Here is a 23,090-nt window from a genome sequence, read left to right on the forward strand (position 1 = left end):
TTGTGTGTGTGTGTGTGTGTGTCTGCCATTAAGTATATGTGTGTATGTATTCCCAGGTGCACCAGACCCAACTGCAGGTGCCAGCATTGACGATGACAACTGCTGGCATCTGGACGAGGATCAGGTCAGGGAGCAAGTTAAACAGTTTCTATCCCAGGGAGGATACTACGGCTCTGGGAAGCAGCTCAACTCCATGTTTGCTAAGGTACACGTCACTGCTTCCTACCTCTGCTTCAGTGTTAGATAGTATTAATGCAAGAAACCACAGAGTAAAAATATGTAGCATCCCATTTGAAAACACCGGTGATTTTTTTGAAATAATAATAAAATGTGTACAATTTGTGTGATAAACATAATTTTGAAAAGTTTTTTTTCACAATTTCCCTTAATCCAACACAATAGTAAACTCATGTTTATGTAAAGTCGACAAAAGTTTGCCCCCAAATATCTAGTAGTTGAGTCTGAATATCCTCCCATGTATTCAACTTCATATACAGCACTTGTTGTGTAGTGTCAAAGAATACCAGGATTCACAGATGACTGTGCCCTTTTGTGTCCGTTCTGCAATGATCTTTTGTCTCCATGTGAAAATATGCTTTCCCATGGCGAAAATACACAAAACGTTTTGAGAACATCTCAAGATTTCTTTAACTGTATTATTCAAACTCGAGACACCAACCGTATTTAATATCATTAAATATAAACTTGCACACCTTCAAAGTTGGTGTAGAGGTTTTATAAATATGCCTTCCTAGTGCTCTTTGTCTGAGTGTAAAGAGGCCACTAAACACAACCTATTATCTGGTGAATCTCTCCATTTCAATGCCGAACTCTTCTTTTATTTAGTTTCAGGTGGGATTGAAATGGTTTTATAACATCTTTCACTCTGCTTTTGAACTAGAATATGAAATGCTAGATGTAGTGGATGAGGTGGGTGTGTGTCAGACATCATGCTCTATCGTTTCCATTGTGCCTGGATTTCAGACATGTATCCCTCTATCATGTACCTGAGCTGCCTTGGATTTTTATTCGCTTCCTAGTTGAATCAGCGAGTTTATGTTTCATCTCAGGAGATGATGTGGCCAATTAAATCTTCAGTGCATCTCAGATCATGCATAGAGTTAGGTGTCGTTATTATGATACCGGTGCTAAAGCAATACTTTTTAAATGGTTCTGTTGCTTAAACGATGCCAGAAAAGATTTCTCCCCCAAAAAGCCTGAAATGAAGATCGATGATAAGAGGGGCTTTTTTCTTAAGGCAAGATGGAAGTAGAAATTTAACAGATTAACTGTCAACAGTTATAATTACATATATAACTTTATACAGATTTTAATATCACGGTTAGTTTAAATTAGTTTATTCTCACCTAAAAAGATAGTAATGACTAACGTTCTACATACAATGACTCTAACTGTGCTCTCCGGGTCTTTCCAGGTGCGGGAGATGCTACGAATGCGAGACTCCAACGGCGCCCGAATGCTGACGCTCATAACGGAACAGTTTATGGCGGACCCTCGTCTGTCGCTATGGAGACAGCAGGGCACGGGCATGACGGACAAGTGTCGGCAGCTGTGGGATGAGCTGGGTAAGCAGAGATAGAGAAATGTTGTGCAAACAGAAACATGCAGAAATATTTGTTACTGATTTCTCCATTTTTTATTTTTTTTCTTGTTTTTGTGAGTCCGTGGCGGTCAAACAGATGTATTCACCTGGTTAGGTTAACGCTCAGTCACTAAGCTATTAGGTCATCTAGTCTGTAGCTTCTCCTCCCACTCCAGCCTCTCCTCTCGCTCCCCGCACTGAGTGAATGATAAAGGCTGCCGATCAATACAGCTGCTCAGCTTCTCTGCAATCAATCTCAGCATTTAGGAGGTCAATAAGAACACTTCCTGGGTGAGCGAGGGAGATCATGACACAGACACAGGGAGACAAAAAAAAACAGCCAGAGTTTGTTGCCTGACTATTTTTCTCAGATGCACACACACAGTTTGAGGTCCAAGTATAACTCAAGAGGAAAAAGCAGTAAGGAAGCAGAGAAGGCCACCTAGCTGTCAGTTTTTATTTCAAACATTTGATTTATTAAATATGACAATTTATAAAACTGAAAATAGTTGTAGGTTAATGTTGTTTTTTACTCTTGCAGTTACATCATAATTGTGGATGTGGGATGTAATAACTTGCAGCATATTGTTCACTTGACATGATGATTATTCTTCAGATTTGTCTAGTTTTTCTTTTATTATTATTATTATTACATTTAATCTTTTTTCTTTTAAAAGAGTATAGATTATTTTTATACAGTCTGCTGTTCCTTGGATTATTCAGTTGAATAACTTTCAAAAGGGTTATATCTTCTACCTCCTTTTACTGTCACAATTGATAATGGTTAGAATTCTTGCTTGATAAATGACTTGAATAACTAATTGATGACTGACAGTTTTTCGAAGCAGGCCAAGTCTCTCATTTAGGACTACACTCCCTTTGTGTCCTCTGTATACTGACCTCTGACTGCCCTTGTTTCCCCAGGTGCACTGTGGGTGTGTGTGGTGCTAAACCCCCACTGTAAAAGTGAGGAGAAAAGCACCTGGCTCAAGCAGCTGAAGAAGTGGGGGGACATGGACGTCTGCCCACTGGAGGATGGCAACTACGGCAGCGAGCTTCCAAACATCACTAACGCTCTTCCACAGAGCAACCTCGCACAGGGTGGGTACAGACACTCACATACTTTGTGATCAAAATATAAAAGCATCCCAGAATTAATTTGATCTTGATGGAGCAACTTGTCACTCTGCCTGATCTGTTGTGTTTTGTCTTTTTTAGACTCTGTGTCAAGGCCGAGGAGGACAGTGTTCACCCGGGCCAACGAAGCCTGTGACCTCCACTGGCAGGACAGTCACCTCCAGAGGATCATCAGCAGCGATTACTACATGTCCCCGTCCTACCAGAGAGAGGGGGAGAGCCTGCTCTTCAACCCACAGGGTCTGCCGCTGTGGCTCGGTAAAATCACAATTCACTATTCATTTCCAGATAAAAACTGTATTCTTACCTTTTGCATTATTTGCTCTCTGCATTTATACTCATATAAATGTATCATTTTGTCAAGATTGATATGTATTCAGGGTAGAAACATGCACTGAACAACATGCACACAAACACACAGTCTTCCTGTGGAGCCTGTGAGATTCTGAAAACTTGATTTTCAGGAAGAATGACAGTGTTCCTGTGGTACATCTATATACCCACAATCTCTCATTCCAAACACACACACACACACACACACACACACACACACACAGAAACACTCTAATTCTGCTGATATTGAGGCCAGTATCTGAAGTAAGCAGCTTCCAGCTAAGATCTGTCAGATTCTGCAACTTAAGCCAGCTATCAGACACGCACTAGCGTTCTGCTGAGCCTGCAGAGTGTGTGGTTGTGTGAGAAAGTGTGTTTGTGCAGCATTATAACAACATTATATGACCCACAGTGTGAGTGTTTCTTTGGTTATTAGTAAAAGAAAGTTTTTGGGGAAAAAAAGCCCTTTTCTGATCTTTTCACGTTCATTTCTGTGTGTGTGGGTGTGTATCAGTATGAAGCTGTTCTGACCCCACCTTTTTTCGATTGTCAACCACACAGACCATGTACCAACAGCATGCGCTCGCGTCGATGCCCTGCGGTCCCACGGTTACTCCAGGGAAGCCCTGCGATTGGCTGTTGCTATCATCAATACACTTCGCCTCCAACAGCAGAGACAGATGGACATCTACAAACACCAAAAGAAAGGTATCATACACATACACATGCACACACATACCTATTATGCTGTTTCTGGAGCGACGGTGCCATGACCACTCAATTTACATTTGGCTTACTTCTCGCCTCTCATCCTCTGTCAGAGCTCCTCCAGAGGGGTGTGACCTCCACCACCAACCTAGAAGGCTGGGTCGGTCATCCCTTAGACCCGATTGGCTGTCTCTTCATCACTCTCACAGAAACCTGCCGCGTGGATGATGACAACAGCATGGATACCGGAGGTACAAACACATGATTCCGTTTCTCCTTTTTAATTGAGTTTTTTTTTCAAGGGAATTATTATAAGAAATCATCAAAACTCTTATTAGACTTATTTAAAAGCCAAAATGAGGAGGCCTGTCATTATTTATTTTCTGCTCCTGGATCCTGTGTAATTCCATTATTTCATGTGTTTTTGAGTCTCATGTGTTGAGTTTTCAGGCATGGAAACCAGTGTCTTTACTTAAGCACAGAATTACCTATATTTAGATTCAAATCTTTCATCCTCCGTGTGTCCACTTCGAACATAATTGACGTTGGTCTAAGATACACTACTGTCCATTAAACCTATAAACGCCTGAGTCTGAACCTTAGTAAGATGCATACTGAATCATGAAACTCCTCCCAGTCTCCTCACTCAACGATATGTTTATCACATTTACATTTACATTTTTCATTGAGCTTACGCTTTTATCCAAAGCGACTTACAATAAGTGCATTCAACCTCGAGGGTACAGTAGCAAACACAAGGTATAATACTTCCTGACCCACTAATCCAGCTGATGCAGAGGTGATGGGGTTCACCAGCAGTGACTCATTAGACCACACACCCAATGTTCTTACATGTGGACCAGGCACCATTGTGCTGCACACAGCCATGAACTAGCAGAGCATGAATGGATTGAGCTGAAACACCCTGCTCATTTAAACCACACTCTTCTTTGTGTGTGTGTGGTATGTGTAGAATCCATCACCATTTGCATTTCTCACCCTGCCCAGGGCCTTTTTGCACCAGTGGCCATTGCCACAAAGCAGAATAGAGGTTGGGTTTTCCCATTGTCACTAGGCTACAGGGAACCATTGTCAGTTCAAACAATGCAATGACCATTGGCACACTCATTTGTGTGTGTGTGTGTGTGTGTAGTGTGTGTATTTGTACTAGTGTGTGTTCTTAAGACAGAGTGAATGATTGTCTTTTGTTGTTTGGGGAATTTGAGGAGAGTGGTATGATTATTTTGTGTGTGTGGGTGTGTGTGTGTGTGTGTGGTTGCCTTATTTCCTCCCCGAAGACAGCTGGGAACGTCTGTCAACATGGGGGGTGGAACCAGCTACATGTTAGCCAATCAAAGAGCACATTTCTGATCTTTTCAAAATCAACTAATCAACAGTTGAAACGGGACCAAAACAGATTTTGTGCTGGGGTTTAATCTGTGAAACCGGTTTGCACTTTTTCCTAGATTTCTACACACACACACAGACACACACATGTTTGTACTTGTGTCTTAGTGAGGACACAAGAGGACATAATACATTCCCCATAAATCCGTGGAATAAACAGGATTGAGGGGATCTATTGCATAGAGGGGATTTAAGCTGAATGATGAGGTGGGGGAGAGCTGGATACAAATGTGCACCAATCAGCAGCTGAAACTCGTGGATACTATGAACATATCTTCCATAGTGACTGGCACTGAAGGGATATCTACTTGTATACTCTAATACACAGGAAAAAATTATCCAATGCCGTTTATCCTCTCAAACATATGACCTAGGACTGTATACAACGATTTACAGTTTTGATCAGATTGCCAGATCTGGTGATTTTGTGCCCAACTGCATTTGTTTTTGGCAGCTTTAGAATTTGGGCATCTTCTTGGGTATTATCACCCAAGTGGTAAGAATGAGATTAATAGGGCACGTGACAACTGAAAACTGAGAACTGACCAAATAAAAAAAGGTTATTTTACTTAATTAACATTTGACTGAAAGTTCCACTTTTCTATTCAGATTATTACTCAGTCAATTTAAAGCCTCCCATCAACCTAACTCCAGTCTGTCTATGACTTTGCACTGCTGGAGGAAGCCAGAGTACCTGGAAAAAACACAGAGACAGGGTGCACATGCAAACTTCCACACAGAAAGACCCCGGCTGAACCAAAATCCTTCTTGCTGTGAGGTGACAGTGCTCACCACTATAACACCTACCTTCTCGGTCAAAATAAAATAAGACCTTGTAAAAAGTTTTAAAGGTCAGCGTAATAATATCCAGTAGATCCTACCACAATCATTTTTCATTTTTGAATCCGTAATTTGGGGCTCAACAAAGAAGGCTGGAAGCTGCTGGGAGACACCTTTTTATTTCCCCCTCAGATTCATTCCCTTAAGATCCTTCCCAACACCAGCATTATGTAGAAAACAAGCTGGGTGATGAGTGGGGTGTGTGTGCAGCTTCGCTCGGGCTAGTGCGTGTCAATCAGATGTGACAAAAACTGATGCAGCTGCTGAGGGATCGATTCACTGTCTGTATTGACAGGGGTAATAAGGACAGTGACCCGTAACTCTCTCAGTGTACAATGATGACCAACCCTGCCTGATACTAATTTTGGTGCATTGCGTGCTCCCAACGGCTTCAACCCACCGAGACATGTCGCGGGTCACTCCATGTGCCACTAATGTTGCTTATATTAATAAACTTACTGACTGAAGCAGAATATATCTGCCACACAAGGGACATTGTATCTAACTTTATTCGTTCTTTCTTTCCTTACTTTGTTTCCACCTTCAGAGGGAGAACCCAGACCTCCAGTCTACCACCATGTGCCAGTGTGGGGTTGTCCTGATGCTGGGGAGTCGTACCTGACTCTGGCTTTAGAGGTGACTCTCATGGGTATGGGCCAGCAGAGGATCATGCCCGAGGGCCTTTATGCTCAGGATAAGGTATGACTGAACCACACACTGCCACTTGATGATCTGTAGTAATAATGTAGTTGTGAGACTATCTATGCATGTCTGAAAGCAGCTGACTTTGGTCCTTGCAGACAACAGCAATTGCTGTAATTTTACATCTATGTCTATGTGTAAAATCTTCATTGCAAAAAGAGAGAAAAGGTCATGTCATTTTGTTCCCGATAAACAGAAAGCCATAATACTTCATTTCATTGTGATTTAGAATAAATCTAAGCAGCATTTCATTGTGTGAATGATAATCTCTTTTAAAGTGCTTAACACAGCTGCCACAGACCTTTGTTCATGTCATGAGAATCAACACGCACTAATGTTTAGCACAAGAATATCATTAAGAAATAATCAAATCAGTGCAGACTTTTTACTGGATCACTGGCTAAAATAAAATCAGTTTTCTGTTGTTTACTGTAACAATTGAGAAGCACTGATTCAAGAGTTTGAGGTATTTAAGTGCAGCACGTCCTGTAATTCCTCAATCTCAAAATCCCTTCTTAAAGGGTATTTAAACTTCAAAGTTTTTTTTCATTAAGTCAGCTTAGTTCTACTCCTTTTAATTTGTTTCAATTAATACATCTCAATTTACTGTATCTAGATTATGGAAATAATTATAACAGGATTCAATGACATTATCGATTTGAAATTAAACCATTTGCATGGGAAACAGTCTCTAACAATGACTGTTTTAGGAAGACTTGTGAAGGTTTATTAGCTGCTTCACAACATTATGCAAGATCTTCCTCTCATTTGTAATGAAATCTAATATTCAATTGCTTTGGTAAATAATGTTTGTGTTGTGAATGTGTTGAAGGTTTGTCGTAACGAGGAGCAGATCGTTGCAAAACTTCAAGAACTGGAGCTGGATGACCTCCTGGTTCAGACTCTTCGGAAACAGGCCATACAGCTCCTAGATGGTACGAGACAACAATGACAACAATGACAACACTTTCCCAGAACACTTGCACTGCCAAATTTCACAGAGGTTACTCACTCTAACACATTTCTTCAGGTGGAAATGAAATCATTAATTTATGTTATGTTCCATCTTCATTTACTGTGAGCTAATAACGTTTGTCCTGATGTTTACACCTCTGCAGAAAAAGTGTTACTTTTATATAGATGCCAAGATTATTCATATCGACCTAGTGTTTGCAGAGATATACTATACATTTAGGGCTAGTAATTCTCAATCAGGGGCCTGGGAAAAGGCCAGTTTTAAAGAGGTTAAATAATCTAGGAGTTATCTGTGTGTTATACGGTTTTCTCTCAAGATTATTTACTCAAATTCTTTGTCAATCAATGGATGTGATCATGTAACAAGTTCACACCTTAAAAACAAATCCTTATTTGGTCTTTCTCTTGGTACAGCCGGTCCCTTCAGCGGTCTTGGGGAAGTCATCCACAGGGAGAGTGTTCCAATGCACACCTTCGCCAAGTACCTCTTCTCCGCCCTGCTGCCATATGACGCTGACCTGGCGTATAAGGTGGCTCTCCGTGCAATGAGGTCAGTCTCTACACTCAATTTTTTATTTAACAAGGATTCAAGGTCTTTATTGTCACCATACTCAGGTACAATAAAATTGTAAGAGGCTTCTCTCTCCTGGATATTATATATGCTATATAACACATTTATATCTATCTATACATTCAGTTGCTGTAAAATGAATAATAGCTTAGTCACAACAAATGGTAGGCTTTATATTATTATTTATATTAGTTTTATGTTTATTTAGTTCCTATTAAACCTGCAATAAAGAGTATTTCTGTCTTAAGTCAATGTATTTCGTTTTTTCACTATTTTGACAGTTGCACACAACTGTATGCTTTAGCTACACATAGCAAAACTAAAGTAGAATTCTACCTTAGTTCAGTTTTTCTGTTTTACTTTATGGTCATTTCTGCGGCTGCAGTTTGCGCTGCTGCTGAATTGCACTTTTCACAATAGCAGATGTTTTTAATTATTCATCACCCTCATGAACTTTAATGCAGGTGGGATTTATTGTAGCGTCGTAGCATCAGACTGCATGAATTCTTATCTGTGTGCACCTGAGTGTTAAGAGCCAGTACAGGCTGCCATCCATTGTGGTGGTGGTCTCAGTTGTTTCAGCCAGCCTATTTACTAGTATGTCTAAGTACTATCATCTATTATGATAGCAATTTGCATTCTTGCTGAGACTCAGATGGGAATTCTGTTCCCGTCTTTATCATAATCCAACCAGCTGCTGGCTCCAGTTTCATATTTACTGAACAGACATGAGAAAAGTGATCCTTCAAACAACTATGATGTTGTAGTCTATTGTCATTTACACAGTTCAATTAGTGATTAAGTGAGGATTGTATTATTGTCCATGTGAGGACAATTGTGAGAGAAGCAACTTTTTATAATCGAGTCGCCATCTACAACAACAAAGTAGCTACATTTAAAAAACTGACCTTATTACCATGTAGCAACAGGTCAGTACAGAGCATGAGAACTGAAAATATATCAGAAAATAAAGCTCTTCAACATCGTTGTTGTTGTCTGCCTACCTTTTATACTGCTAAACCTGACTAGTGGTTTGAGCCATTAGCCAGTTATTTTTTCCTGTTTTCTTTCTTTAAACTGTTATTTGTGTAAAACGAGCCAGTAGCAGTTCACTGCTGGCTGCCATTGTGGTTAAACAATGATATAGATACCAGCATATAAACGCTAAGCGTGTGGGTGGAGCTGTGTAGTTAGCTGGAGAGGCAGACATGAGGGAGATGGCGGCCACATAGAGCAAGAGTGGGCTGCAGACAGCCTCCTCCACTGGCCCAACCAATACAACACAGGAATGTCATTCTCTCTCCCTCACACACACACCATCTTTCTCTGATCTTTTATTTTTCCGCATTGAGCCGACGGTTTATGTAGTTCTCCCCATGTTCGCTCCGTCGTTGACCAAAGGTGTGTTACAAACTGTTGTTGTATGTTTCTGTCAGGCTGCCAGTGTTGGAGTCATCAGGAGGCTCCGGGGACGTGGGCCACCCTCACCATGGCATCTCCATAGTTCCAAGTAGATACCCCCGCTGGTTCACACTGGGACACCTGGAGTCACAGCAGTGCGAGCTGGCCTCCACCATGCTCACCGCTGCTAAAGGTACCATCAACACATCCTCAGTTTCATATTCTCTCCTGATATGTTCTTTCACTAAAATCGTTCTTGGTAAGGATTCTTTTTTGTATCAAGGTATTCAATTTCACTTTCCTTTGCCTGCAGGTGACATGTTGAGGTTGCGGACGGTGCTGGAGGCCATCCAGAAAAACATCCACTCCTCTTCCTTAATCTTCAAACTGGCCCAGGACGCTTTTAAGATCGCCACACCCGCAGACAACCCGCCTGATATAACCTTACTCAACGTAGCACTGGAGCTCGGCCTGCAGGTACAGTCATTTCTGCAAACTTCTGCACTCCAACTGCAAATTAACAGAGACAATTTCACACAGCGTCTTACTATTGTTAGTGTGAAGAATCCACATAATTGAGCCTTTTGTGTTGAACACAGAAACTGAGCAGCAGTGTCACTGTGGCCTTACGTGTCTCTTATACTCCTCGTATTTAGAGTTTAAACAGAATTTCTGTTCATGAGATGTCAGTGCAAGTATGAATATATGCTGGTTACATCTGTCCTCACTGGAGAGTGTGGTTTAAAAAAAATATTTTTAAACATTTACTCAAAAATGACTGTTTGAGCTAGTGAACCTTTGCAAAGCTGCCCAGATAATACTGAAAGATAAGTTTTCTAATGAAACACAGTATCAGAATCAAAAAACATCATCATCTCCTCCTGTTTGTTTCCAGGTGATGAGGATGACTCTGTCAACACTGAACTGGAGAAGGAGAGAGATGGTTCGCTGGCTGGTTACCTGTGCCACTGAAGTCGGTATGTGAAGCCCCATAATAAACACCACTGAGACTTATCCAACAAGTGTACTCTCCATAGTGTATTCATGTTTTTCCATTCATTTAAAATGTGTAGCCTGTAGTTCAGTGATGCAATGGCACCCAGGGGTGGATCCAGGGGGGATGCCGGGGAGGCACTGGCCCCAGTTGAAATGTGATTGGCCCCTGGAGTGCCCCTGTCCTGTTAGTAGTCTTTTGTTAGTAGTTTTTTGCATAAACTAGTCACATACTAACAATTCTGAAAATATATATAATATTAATAATGCTTAAAGCAATAGAGCCAGAAGTAATCAAGGAATGACTTGTATGTTCACTTTATTGAATGAGGAATTGTTCATGGATGTTGTGTTATATAAATTATGACCCCTGATTAAGAAAAATCCTAGATCCACCACCGCAGGTATTATTAGGGGCTTTAGCACTTAAAGCTATTTTCTTATGTTGTCACATTGACAGTGGTCTGAATCTTTACCAAAATTACTCAAAACTTTGCCCTGGTGCTTTTCATTTGAAGTTTGACCGTACACTGACTGAAGTTACCTTGTGCTAACTTCAGTTGATCTGTCAAATGAGCTGTCTCCAGAGCTCAGAGACAGGATTGGGTATAGGCACAGATCTGGGGAAGGCTCCAAAGACCCCTACGACATTGAAGGTTTACAATCGCTTCAATCATTCTTCAGAAGAAGAGGTTTCAGAATGATTCGACCTAGAGCTGACTGCCCGATAGAACAAATCAGTCGAGAAGGGCCATGGTTACAAGGGTGTCCAAGAACCTTTCCAAAGTACTTGTGTTGAGATTGGAGAAACAATCAATTATATGCATCATGTCAGGGCCCCAACTGGCAACAAACTTAGAATTGAAGTCAAGCAGTTAAATCGAGACGAGGAAATCATGTTTCTCACAGTCTTAGTCCTTTAGGTGCCTACATATGTCTTTGACTGAGGAGAGACTTCTGTCTTGGAGCCCCTATCCGACAATTTACATTCTGTCTTCAATACATGTTTAATCTTTCTCTCATCCTCAGGTCTGCGGGCATTGGTCAGCATCTTACAGAGCTGGTACACTCTCTTCACACCGACCGAGGCCACCAGCATCGTGGCAGCCACCGTCATGTCCCACAACACCATCCTGCGCCTCAGCCTCGACTACCCCCAACGTGAGGAGCTGGCCAGCTGTGCAAGGACCCTGGCCCTGCAGTGTGCCATGAAGGACCCCCAGAACTGCGCTCTGTCAGCTCTGACACTATGCGAGAAGGACCACATCGCCTTCGAGACGGCCTATCAGATCGTGATTGACGCAGCGTCCACGGGAATGACGTACTCCCAGCTCTTTACCATTGCAAGGTACATGGAGCACAGAGGATATCCTCTGCGATCATTCAAATTGGCCTCCCTTGCAATGACACATCTTAACCTGGCGTACAACCAGGACACACACCCAGCTATTAACGATGTGCTCTGGGCCTGCGCACTTAGCCACTCTTTGGGTAAAAATGAGCTTGCAGCCATTATTCCCCTGGTGGTCAAGAGTGTGCACTGCGCCACAGTGCTGTCTGACATCCTCAGACGGTGCACCATGACAGCGCCGGGTCTTGCCGGCATCCCTGGGAGAAGGAACTCTGGGAAGCTGATGTCAACAGACAAGGCACCATTGCGGCAGCTCCTAGATGCCACAATCTCAGCTTACATCAACACCACGCACTCTCGACTGACGCACATCAGTCCGCGGCACTATGGAGAGTTCATAGAGTTTCTGAGTAAAGCAAGGGAGACTTTCCTGCTGGCACAGGATGGCCACATTCAGTTTGCCCAGTTCATAGACAACCTGAAACAGATCTACAAGGGCAAGAAGAAACTGATGATGTTGGTCAGGGAGCGCTTCGGCTGACCTCCCCCCTCCCTCAAAGGGATGCTCTCCCTGGGAAGAAATTGAACGTATTTGTTTCTATTTAAGTATTTTTTTAGATTATTTGTATTTTTTACTTATGTTGAGCCATTTGTTGACTAAGTCATAAGTTTTGGTCCCTGTTTTGTTGTTTTGTTTCTTGAATGTGAACCAGGAAGTGTTTGCAGTACATTGCTCTACTTCATTGAGACTGCAAAAGAGGGGAAATGGCTTGAAATGTCAAAGAATACCAACAAAAACAAAGTGTTTAACCCGCCAGCCAACTAATGTTGAATCGATGATAAAAACATCAAGAGATTGTGATAACAAAAAAGCTAAAAGAACTTTGTTTTTCAGTGGCACATGACGATATGAGAAACCAAATGATTTTGTTGGATGGGGTACATACTTTGAGCCAGAAGACGCTTTCAGCTGCGCTTAAGATGAAGTGTATTTAAAAGTGGAAGAGATATGTTATTCCAAACATAAAGAGCCACTGAGGTGGAAAACACACATAGTGTTGCTGTCATACCTCAACTGTATTATTTGTCAGCTTTAACTTCTCTATCAGAAATGGCCTCTTGTTTCATCCAGGGCATCTTAGAGTAGAGAGGCCAGAATACAGAACTGCACACACGTGGTCTTTCTGTGGAAGAAGTCAACACCAACAGGTTTAAAGCCACTCTAGACTTGCTCCTTTCCTCTACACCTGCTGGTCAGTGCTTTCCATTATCAATATCTCCAGAGGATGAACCATGTTGCTTCATAGGAAGCATGTTTCCAAATCCAGCAGCCTGATAGCGACATTATTCAACCTGTTCATGCTAAGGTAGAGTAGTAGAGGTTTCACACGCACATTATTTTACTGTATCTCTCTTATATCCTCCCGAAAGATCATTGAAAGTGACAAAAATATAACTTGATGAACAGTGGGTTCACAGAAAGCCCATCTCTAGAGATACCACTGCACCGCTCTGTATAGCTACTTGTGGCCAAGACCTTTTAAATCTGTACGACTCCATCGATGACTTCTCACATGCTAGATCAAGATTTAGTGAATGAGCGATAGTAGGCGAGTCTTCTTAATTTGTATCATCCAGTGGCATTGACTTCCCTGTCTTGTATTCTGTTAGGAAGCCTTGGACCATGTGGACTTCAGTGACTCTGCCTGTAACTAAAGTCCCTTTTCCGTTTCTAAAACTTCAGTGGGAACTCTTTGTTCCACACAACCCAGAACATAAATGCACAGTTCCTTCCCACAACCCGTCAAAAATCACTGTTTATACAAACTAAAGCCGGCATGATCTGCATTTCAAGCAGCAGCATCAGAAAATACATAATAAACAAGGAAATAACAAGGTAGACATTAAATTTCGTCCAGATTGGAAAAAAAGCCATCTAAAATGTTTACCATGAATATATATATTAGAACCAAGCTTAAACCACTAACAAGGCTTTACTTGTTAATATTTTTGTTATAGCAATCGAACAAATAATTGAAATGTGAGGAAAAACCCAAACTATGCTCTTACCGTCCACTCGACTCTATTAACCATCATGTTAGCATCAGTAAAGAACTGTTAAGGTTCAGTTGTCTCACATCAACTTTTTTAGCTGGTCATTAGCTAGTAAGCTGTTAGCTAATAAATATAATGGAGGTTTTAGCAAGTAAATATTTTGCTTACATTATTTTAAATGGCCTGAAAATTACTAAATTAACGCTGAGAATTGCTAAACGGGACTTTAGCAAATGTCGCTAAATCAACTGTATAAATCAGTTATGGTGGTTTAGGCAGTGTGCAGATATACAGAAAAAGACAATTTGCTATCATTTGTGATTAAAAAATGTAAATATTTATAACATTTAAAAAAAAAACAAGAACTGAAGAAACTGCACTTACCATTCCCATTTTGGCTGATATGCTAATAACTAAAGGAACATGCTAAGAAACTTTTTGTGGTTTCAAATCCATGTCACTCCCAAACCTAAGTTTCTACTGGTCTTAAACCTTTATGGAGAAGGGTCTGTAGTTACAAAAGCTACTTTGCTGTGTATGCTACTGGTTGTGCTAATTCTGGACTGTGAAAATGAATGGACATGTCTCAAAGGGTTGCAGAAACAATGCACATATGAAAAAATACTGTATATTTTATGTCTTAGTGATGTAAGCGTACATATTTGAGACAACATGCCTCGGCACAGGAAGTTGTTTGTCTCTACGGGGGCCGTATAGGTCCTCTTTCTTTCTAACCCAGTGGCATAGTGTTGTTAAAGGCAGTATAGAGTACAACAAGCTCTGAACTGGTCTTCGTACTAGCACTTCACACAAATACCTCTTCAGTACGTTCCTGCCAGCTTCAGCATTTATTTATTGATTGTTTAGAAACTTCGTGTGACTGAGTCGGGATCGCATCCACAAAACAGAACTGGACTTAAAACGGACAAAAAAGTCACAACAGAGGAGTCGGCCTGTCGACGGTAGGAGGATAAAAAAGAGTACGGTTTTTGAATGGAGGAACATTTTCTTACTTGATTTTACATTCCATAAGAGCTACCTTCACCCGCTACCCAGGTAGTCAGTCACAGCTCTGGGCCTTTTTTTTTTTTTATCTGAACAAATGCAGATAGTTGAATGAGGAAGATGAATAAAAGGAAAATTGAGCAAAAGAAAGAAAAGTAGAGAGAGAGGCTAAACTCAGTTCTCAGGGACATCACTTAAAGAAACAAAACAAAAACTAGTAGAATTAAGCATTTAAGATATTGTAAATATTAAAGTGTCAATTCAGAAAATTGTAAAGTTATAATTATTTATGATAAGTATGTTATGTGTTTGGTCTTTTTCTTTATTTTTACGTTCTTTTCGGCGAGGGTGTACTTGAATTGTTTTGGACCGGGTGGGTTTGTCGGCGTTTTTTTGTAAGAGCAAAGACTTCAAGGCATTTCTCAGGTGCTCCTGTGTACATTTCTTGCAGTTGTTTTTTTGCTATAATAATTATTGTTTGTGTTTTTTTATTTTTAGATTTGCAAAGAAATAAAAAAAAATCTGTTTTCCAAAAGGAGGCATGTTATTTGGGAGCTGAAGAAAAAATGAGCAAGGCATTCATTTGTAAACAGATACGTACTAAACCTGACTATGCAGAACCACTTCGTTGGTCTTGTCACCTCTTAAAGACGCCCTCTGAAAACCTCCCCCGGCAAAGAGGACGAGACGGTGTTGGGGGGGCGGGCGGACAAAGACAAGACCCAGCATGCTTGTATTTGGACAGCGCGCAGTAGCCAGCCTGCATTCGCTGCAACATTTAGAGGAAAAAAAGAAAAAAGGTGAAAAATGCCTTTCTGACCGATCAATGTACAAAGATTATTTTTGCTTACCTTCTTTGTTGTTTTTTATTTAATCAGGACTCAAGCCTTTAGTGTCTTCTCAGCTGTTGTGTGGCAGCACCGCATTGAGACAGAACATATATACACAAGAGTCAGAAACAGAAACGGTATGAACAATAGCGATGGCCTGCGAATGAACGTGTGTTCATTCCTCATTTCTTGTGACTCTATTTTTATTATTATTGCTTTCTTGACTCTCTTCAGCCTAAAAACTGATTTCATTTTCTCTATCTCTACTTTTTTCACCTTCTATCTTCTTCTAGTTTTCCTCCATTTATCGCCTCGTTCCCTCTCTCACAGAAAGGGTTTTTGTTCCCTGGCGATGCGTCGACGTGTCGGCGAGCAGTTTGTTCTCATCAGTGCTCTACAGCAGCCTTGTGTCTTCACCAGTAAACATCAACGTTTTCAACTGACAGCATTACAACCTGTTTCTTTCTTCCTTCTTTTCTCTTCTCTTTCTTTCTTTCTTTCTCTCATTCTTGTGGGGAGTTCTATCTGCTGGTAGAGATCTAGTTCACCGTCTGTTTGGTTTTGTTTAGGGGATTTTTGTAATTTAAGGGAAAATGGAAAGTGTTTGTTGCCTCTTTGTGCTACTGATTAAGAAAAAGGTATTTCCAGTATTTGTTGCCACAGAAGTATGATAGCTTATCATCGACACCGTTTTTTTGTTTTTTTTGGAATTTGTAATTTCTTTGTGCGACTTCTTGAGCTACTGTCTATAAAGCGAGAATTTATTACTATTTATGTAACGCTACTACCATTTTATATTGATTTGTGTTGGAATCTCAGTGCTTTTCTATGAATAAAGTGTGAAACACATTAGAGGGACTTCTTTATATCTATGTTGGACCAAGGTGCATTACTTAGAGGTTCTCTCTCTCTCTAAGTTTAGAGTAAGCCAGTGTCATCTAAAGTCGTGTGTGTGTGTGGGTGTGTGTGTGCGCTGTATATTTTACATTATATTTTACACACATATATATCAGACTTGCTTGATGCAGCAGCTACTTTAGCTTTTTCTACTTCTTGAGCAAAGACAACCACAAGCTAACTTACAGATGTGATGTTATATAGCACTACTTTTGATCAAGTGGTCAGTTTACCTGTTGAAGGGGTTAAAGGGATAGTTCACCGAAAAATGGAAATTCACTCAGTATATCCTCATCACTCTACCAATGGAGGGGTGGGTTTGTGTCCAGGAGTCCCAGGAGTAAACAGCATTGCAGCTGAATCCAAAAAAAATTAAGTAACTGGTGGACCGATCCTTCAGACTTAAAAAAACAGCAGAAAAAAATATTGCTCGCGTGGGATCATCAAAGTGTCCGTAAGACCCAACATTCACATTCGACTTGAAAAGGTGTAATTTAGGCTGAATATCCGCAACTAGAAGTAGCAATGTTAACACGGTGTGTCCAGAGGAGGAAATCAGAGGTATCGAGCTGAATTTGAGGAGCTTAAATAAACCATCAAACAGTGTATTCTCTCATTAACATTAGTTTCAGCTTTATAGGATTCTGGTTTATTCCAATTTAGATCTTATTAAATTGTTTACTGGCCATCAGGTTTATGCTCTTATTTGTAATAATAATATTGTTATTACATTACACAATGGTTGAGACAGGAACACAGTGACGTCCCTGAGACCAAAGTTGAGATGCACAGTCAACTGTCAGACATTATTAAACAAGTCTTCAGATTTGGACCATAAACTGTCCTTCATAAACATTCATTCATTTGACTGACTTACCATGTGCACTTATAGAAACACGCGTGTTTCCTTCATGGTTTATTATTATTAATTGAAATCGATACCTTAGAGTCTAAAGTATCGATTTAAATTATATGATTAACAGTCTTGTTTGCTCTCCTCTCTGATCATCACTCATGTTTCTGGTCTGACAGCTGAAAACCAGCCTCTGATTCTCCCCCACAACCACACACGTAAATTATGTAACAGAGATGTCTGTGTCCCAGCTGGTGTGGCACAATCCAACGTTTCTCACACAGCAATCGGTGATAAATGAAGCACATGGAGGCGGATATAGGTCCCATCAATCTCTCACTCATTTGTCTCTAATCAGAATATTTCTCTTCTCTCCCTCCATCACCGCTTCATTCTCATTCATTAGAGATTTCTGCAGAGCTACAGGACCGAGACAATCAGACCATCAGTGGTCGTGAGTCCGTGTGTGTGTTTGTTAGAAAGAAAGAGAGAGAGAGGGAAAGAGAGAGTGAAGGAGTGTGTGTGTAAATCGAGATTGATTGGCTGATGGTAAATGAGCTTCCCCTGAACTACCTGTGGGTGGAGCTCCTCCTTTAAAAGCTCCTGCGTCAGACAGAGGCCTCCCATGTGGGGCCTGCTGCTGTTACTGCTCCTCTGCCTGTCATTTTTACATTGAACCAAGGATGGGATGAACTTGATCAATATAAGATTCAGGGAAACCACTGTCTCGCACAGTAATCGCTGCCTTCATATTTAAAGGGGAACCAGAGTGGTTGATGTTTTGATCCTGACAAACTGAACCGTCACTGGACCAAACTGTCCACATGTGTCTCTGTCCACTATGGCTACCTCCTCTCTGTCTACTGTGTGTGTGTGTGTGTGTGTGTGTCTGTGTGTGTGTGTGTGGGCGCAAGCTCCTGAGCACACCTGCTCCTCATCCGACTCATCATTGGCTGCAGTATATAAACCAGTCAGCTCATGTGGAAGGAGCTACTCAGCTTTCATGGCTGTTGGCTCCAGCACTCTTGCCCTCCCTGTGTAAGATCTTCGTGTGTGTTTGGACTAAACTAACACCAGGGCTGCAGCCACAGTCCAAATAGTCTCCTTTCCAAGGCCACTGTTCCTTGAGCCTGATAGAAAACGTCACAAGGTCAAGGAGAGGAAAGACTTTAATCCACTGTATTTACAAAAGGAGATACACACAGACGGTACGGTCCTGTGATGAACTCTGTGCTGTGCGTCTTCAGTTATAGTAAAGAAGATGTTTTCAGTTGAAGAGGAAACATTTAACCACCAGGGACTCACAGGAAGAAAGTACCAAATAGATCTAATGGGGAAAAAAAAGCAAACCAAAAAGGAGTGAAATGTTGCAACAGTATAAGAACATGAACATGTGGAGAAAAGCTGGTATAATTTTTTGTGTGCATTCTGTAATTATGAGATTTAAATATTTCTTATATTTGTATTTAGTTCTGATGATGTTATTTATATTCACATATTTCTGATGATATCTTGAACTATAAGTTCAGTCAGCTTGTTGTTGACTGGACCGATGTGACAGAGAAGGAATCAGGAGCTCAGAGAAATGTGAGGATTCACATTGGTTCTGGATCATGTTAGTGTGCATTTGTGTTGCATTGAATGATAATGCTGCAATGGATTGTGGGAAGGTCTGTCCCTCTTTCCTTTCATAAAGATGGTCAGATGTTTCCTATGCAAAAGGAGATACGTTAGGAGGCATTGAGGGTCCTTTCCTTATCATTTAGAGGCGGCCTCTGAAAATGAAATCATTTCACTGACTTGGTAAGGTTTCCTAGAAAAGTGACTATTGGAACACACCCCAGGCATCATAGAAGGAAACAGGAAGTACCACAGGCGAGGGAAGGAGGTAACACCCATTAATGGAGTCGGATTGAGGAAGAAAGCTCTGTCATCAGGTCATTTGGACATCCTTTAACATTCCAAATGGGATGTTACACCATTTAAGAGAATCAGTTTGATGAGTGGAGACTCCTCTGGAATCTCACTGCATAAAAGAGGACGTCTTTGCAGATTTGCTTTAGTCTGTCGGTGTCCGTCTGACAAAGAACCTAATAAATTATTTTGAAATGTCCTTGGGACGACGCCAGCCAACTCTGAAACAGCGACTGTGACACAGTGTTGGAGCCACACCCAACACCTGCCTGCCTGAACCTACTCTCCTCAGACCACATGCCAATCACCTCCCAGCGCCTCAACTACATCCTCATCGTTACCTTTTATCTATGCCGGGTTTACAATTAACTTTTTTATTATCGGACCTAGCCATAGTTTGCCTCTGGGTCGTCGTTTAAGACCGAATCACAATGTTGATGTTGATCCAATAACAGCCAGCGGCCTTGGACAATGCTATTGTGAGTTCTCAGGGAGCAGCAGGCGTCAGCTCAGATGAATGGGGGTAAACTATCCTGTGAAACAGAAACAGATGCAGTAGTAAGTTGTCTTAGTGGACAACATTAGATCATTTAGAAATGTATTTTCAACATGCCACAGTGTGTTAGACAGCACTTTTCACCACATCTATCAATCTAAATAAATCGACTTAGTCATGATAAATCTTTAATGTATTGAATTCTAAAACAGCCCCTTGTTCCCAAAACACTCAAATGAAATTATGCTCAGCAGATCAGGAAGCAGCAGGCAGGAAGCTGCTGCTGCTGCAGTGATGCATCATGGGCCTGTAGCGTGTTCAAGCATTAACTCCAAAACCCAGGGTCTGTTCCCCATCTGTTACCAGCAATCTGTGCTTGTCTTCTATGAACCATAATTATGAATGATACTGACATCTCTAACCTTCCTCTGCCGAATAGAAAAAAAACACGTTATTTTACCCAGCATTCAAATGTAACGCAGATGAACGCAGCGTTATGATGCAGGAAGTTACCTCTTGCGGGCAAGTGGGTTCAAGTTGACGCAAAGGCTGAGCGCGGTGGGATAACGGAGGCACCATCATCAACAAAGAGGGGCAGGCACAGCTGTAAGCATCTGCATTAGTGTGAAGCTTCTCAAGGTCTTCAGACTAAAGACAGAGTCTCCCGTCTGTCCCTCTACCTCCCTGCGTAACCACCACCATAATAGAGCCTATCAGTCTCTGTCACAGTGGGCTCTGTGTGACTGTGTGTTCATTCATTTCATGCATGTGTTCATTGAAAGATATAGTCTCCGTGTGTGTGCGTGCGTTTGTGAGAGTGTGTGTTTGTGTTTTGGGGGGGGTGGTCCCTGATAAAGCGCTGATAGTGTCCATCCATGGCAGATGATGTACAGCCTGCTGTCTCTGCAGGCAGATTGGATTTTCAGGCCTGCTGATTTGCTGAGAGATGGAACCTGGACCTCCTTAAAACACACACACACACACACACACACACACACACACACACACACACACACACACACACACACACACACACAACCCAATCACCTTGCACATAAAAGCCCAAACACAAAACATACAAACACACACTTATATATTATTCTCCTGCCAAAGCCTTTAAAAAAGACCATGAGGAAATTGATCTCCATTTCTAAAGAGCACAGATTCATTGTTACAACCTTCTCTTTTTCTCTCTCACGCACACATGTGAGCACACACTCACACACACACACACACACACACACACACAAAGGCCCATCACTTTGTTCCCAGATGGCCCACTGACACACAGTCCCAGCCTCCTCAGTCTTACCTGTCGGCAATCAGCGGTGATTTTTGTTCTTTTGTCTTCACTATTTACACAATAGGGGGTCGACAACAAAAGCCCTGTGTTTGTTTGTGTATTTATGGCTCTGCAGCAGCACAAACAACAAAGATGGATGAAGGGTCGCTTTCAATTCAGCAAGAATTGCTTTCCTCCTTTCATCAACATTAATTTAGCGGCTTTGAGCTTCGAGTACTGTTGTGTTTATTAACGGCGCTGACGTCCAGTTGCTGCTGCACAGGCTCAATCATTCAGAGGCTCCAGTTCAACATTTCATCTCCACCTGCCATTTGAAATTGAAGTGCGTTGAGCAGGAAGATCAATAAAGGATCTACAGCCTTCTGCCCGTGTGGAATAGCAGCGCTCACCTGTAATCCTGCACCTCCCCAGAGGGCACGCTTTGCGATGTCAGACAAAATGCTGCTAATTGTCACTGAATCCCTGAAAAGAGCAAAACCGTCAATGAATTGATTCTATAATAACAAGTTTGGATGTGTGTGTCTGACTGCTGCCGTCTATTGTGTTTCCCATGAGTCCATCTGTCCGTCACATGTAAGATGTGTTACTGTGTGTGTGTGTGTGTGTGTGTCCGTGTGTGTGTGTGTGTGAGACAGATATTTTTCATTATCATGTACGCACACTGTATTTTATTTTGACATCATCTTTCATATACCTGTTATCAATACTAATGAACAGTGTTTTCTAGAACTACGCTGCAGCCGATTAATGAAATAATTCAGCCACTGATTTAGATAAAAGTGTTTGTTAAAATCTACATCTTCAGGAGGAACCAGTGGGTTTGTATTGAATGTCACAGCAAAGGTTTGAGAGTCAGAGACCGGCTTAGAGACAGATGTGGGATCAGAAGAATAGAACAATGTGGTTTGGGACGATCAGAAAGATGCTTAGAGCGAATTCAGGTCTATGTGCGACATTAGACCAGTAAGTTCAAATGGTAAAGACCCTCTAATGTCCTAAAACATGAATGAGTAAAATAAGGGCTTTAAGAAAATGACACTAAGGCTCCAATATATTTCACAGGGACGATATTGTGTTAGAAACTTTTGAAACAAGATTTTCCCCTGTTTACTTTGAAACATAAAACACAGTTGATTAACTTTGCATCCATCCCTGAAAACCCATCACACACCTTCATCTAAATCATTGAGGTTTTTGGGGCCAGAACTCCTTTGGTTTCTTAAGTTTTAAAAAGCAAGAACAAAATCAAAGGAAAACCCATTTTGAAAACCTTTAAATTATTAAATTAAGCAGATTATAAATGATACAAAACCTTTTTCTGACTTGGTAATCGACTTGAGTTTGAGCCTGATCCCTCAATTATCATCTTAAGGTGTTAGACAGGTTGGCTGCTATTGGTTTACATACAGGCGATGATATTTTATTCAGGCTTTTAATGGGTTTAATCCAGATTTGTCTAAATAAGTGAATAAATGCATTTTTAACAAATTGAATGATAATTTGGTTTTTTTCAATACATTCTTTTTTTGTTTGTGTAATTTTATATGGTTTACATTGTTATTAGGGGACGTAATAACATCCATACAATTTACCTAAATCACATTATAGATAAACTACATCAAGAGGGACCTAAAAGGTTCCTTTAAATTTAGGTGCAAATATTTCATATGTTTATTCAGAGCTAATTTATTGGATTCCGAAATGGATTATCTGCGT

General features: G+C 41.1%; 1 protein-coding gene across 1 annotated transcript in view; it reads left to right on the forward strand.

Annotated features, from left to right (window-relative positions):
* zswim5 (zinc finger, SWIM-type containing 5) overlaps positions 1–16,763 on the forward strand; it is a 59,154-nt gene extending 42,391 nt beyond the window's left edge. Inside the window, exons 4-16 of the mRNA XM_053437801.1 lie at positions 57–205; positions 1,436–1,586; positions 2,528–2,704; positions 2,822–2,998; positions 3,635–3,781; positions 3,895–4,032; positions 6,576–6,727; positions 7,563–7,665; positions 8,120–8,255; positions 9,713–9,870; positions 9,991–10,154; positions 10,573–10,654; positions 11,700–16,763. Of these exons, the coding sequence (XP_053293776.1) occupies positions 57–205; positions 1,436–1,586; positions 2,528–2,704; positions 2,822–2,998; positions 3,635–3,781; positions 3,895–4,032; positions 6,576–6,727; positions 7,563–7,665; positions 8,120–8,255; positions 9,713–9,870; positions 9,991–10,154; positions 10,573–10,654; positions 11,700–12,562 (2,597 nt within the window). The 3' untranslated portion in view covers positions 12,563–16,763. The remainder of the gene's footprint in view (positions 1–56; positions 206–1,435; positions 1,587–2,527; positions 2,705–2,821; positions 2,999–3,634; positions 3,782–3,894; positions 4,033–6,575; positions 6,728–7,562; positions 7,666–8,119; positions 8,256–9,712; positions 9,871–9,990; positions 10,155–10,572; positions 10,655–11,699) is intronic.
* The last annotated feature ends 6,327 nt before the right edge of the window (positions 16,764–23,090 follow it).

This window comes from Pleuronectes platessa, chromosome 13 (assembly GCF_947347685.1).
Source record: "Pleuronectes platessa chromosome 13, fPlePla1.1, whole genome shotgun sequence".
NCBI classification, from domain to species: Eukaryota; Metazoa; Chordata; class Actinopteri; order Pleuronectiformes; family Pleuronectidae; genus Pleuronectes; species Pleuronectes platessa.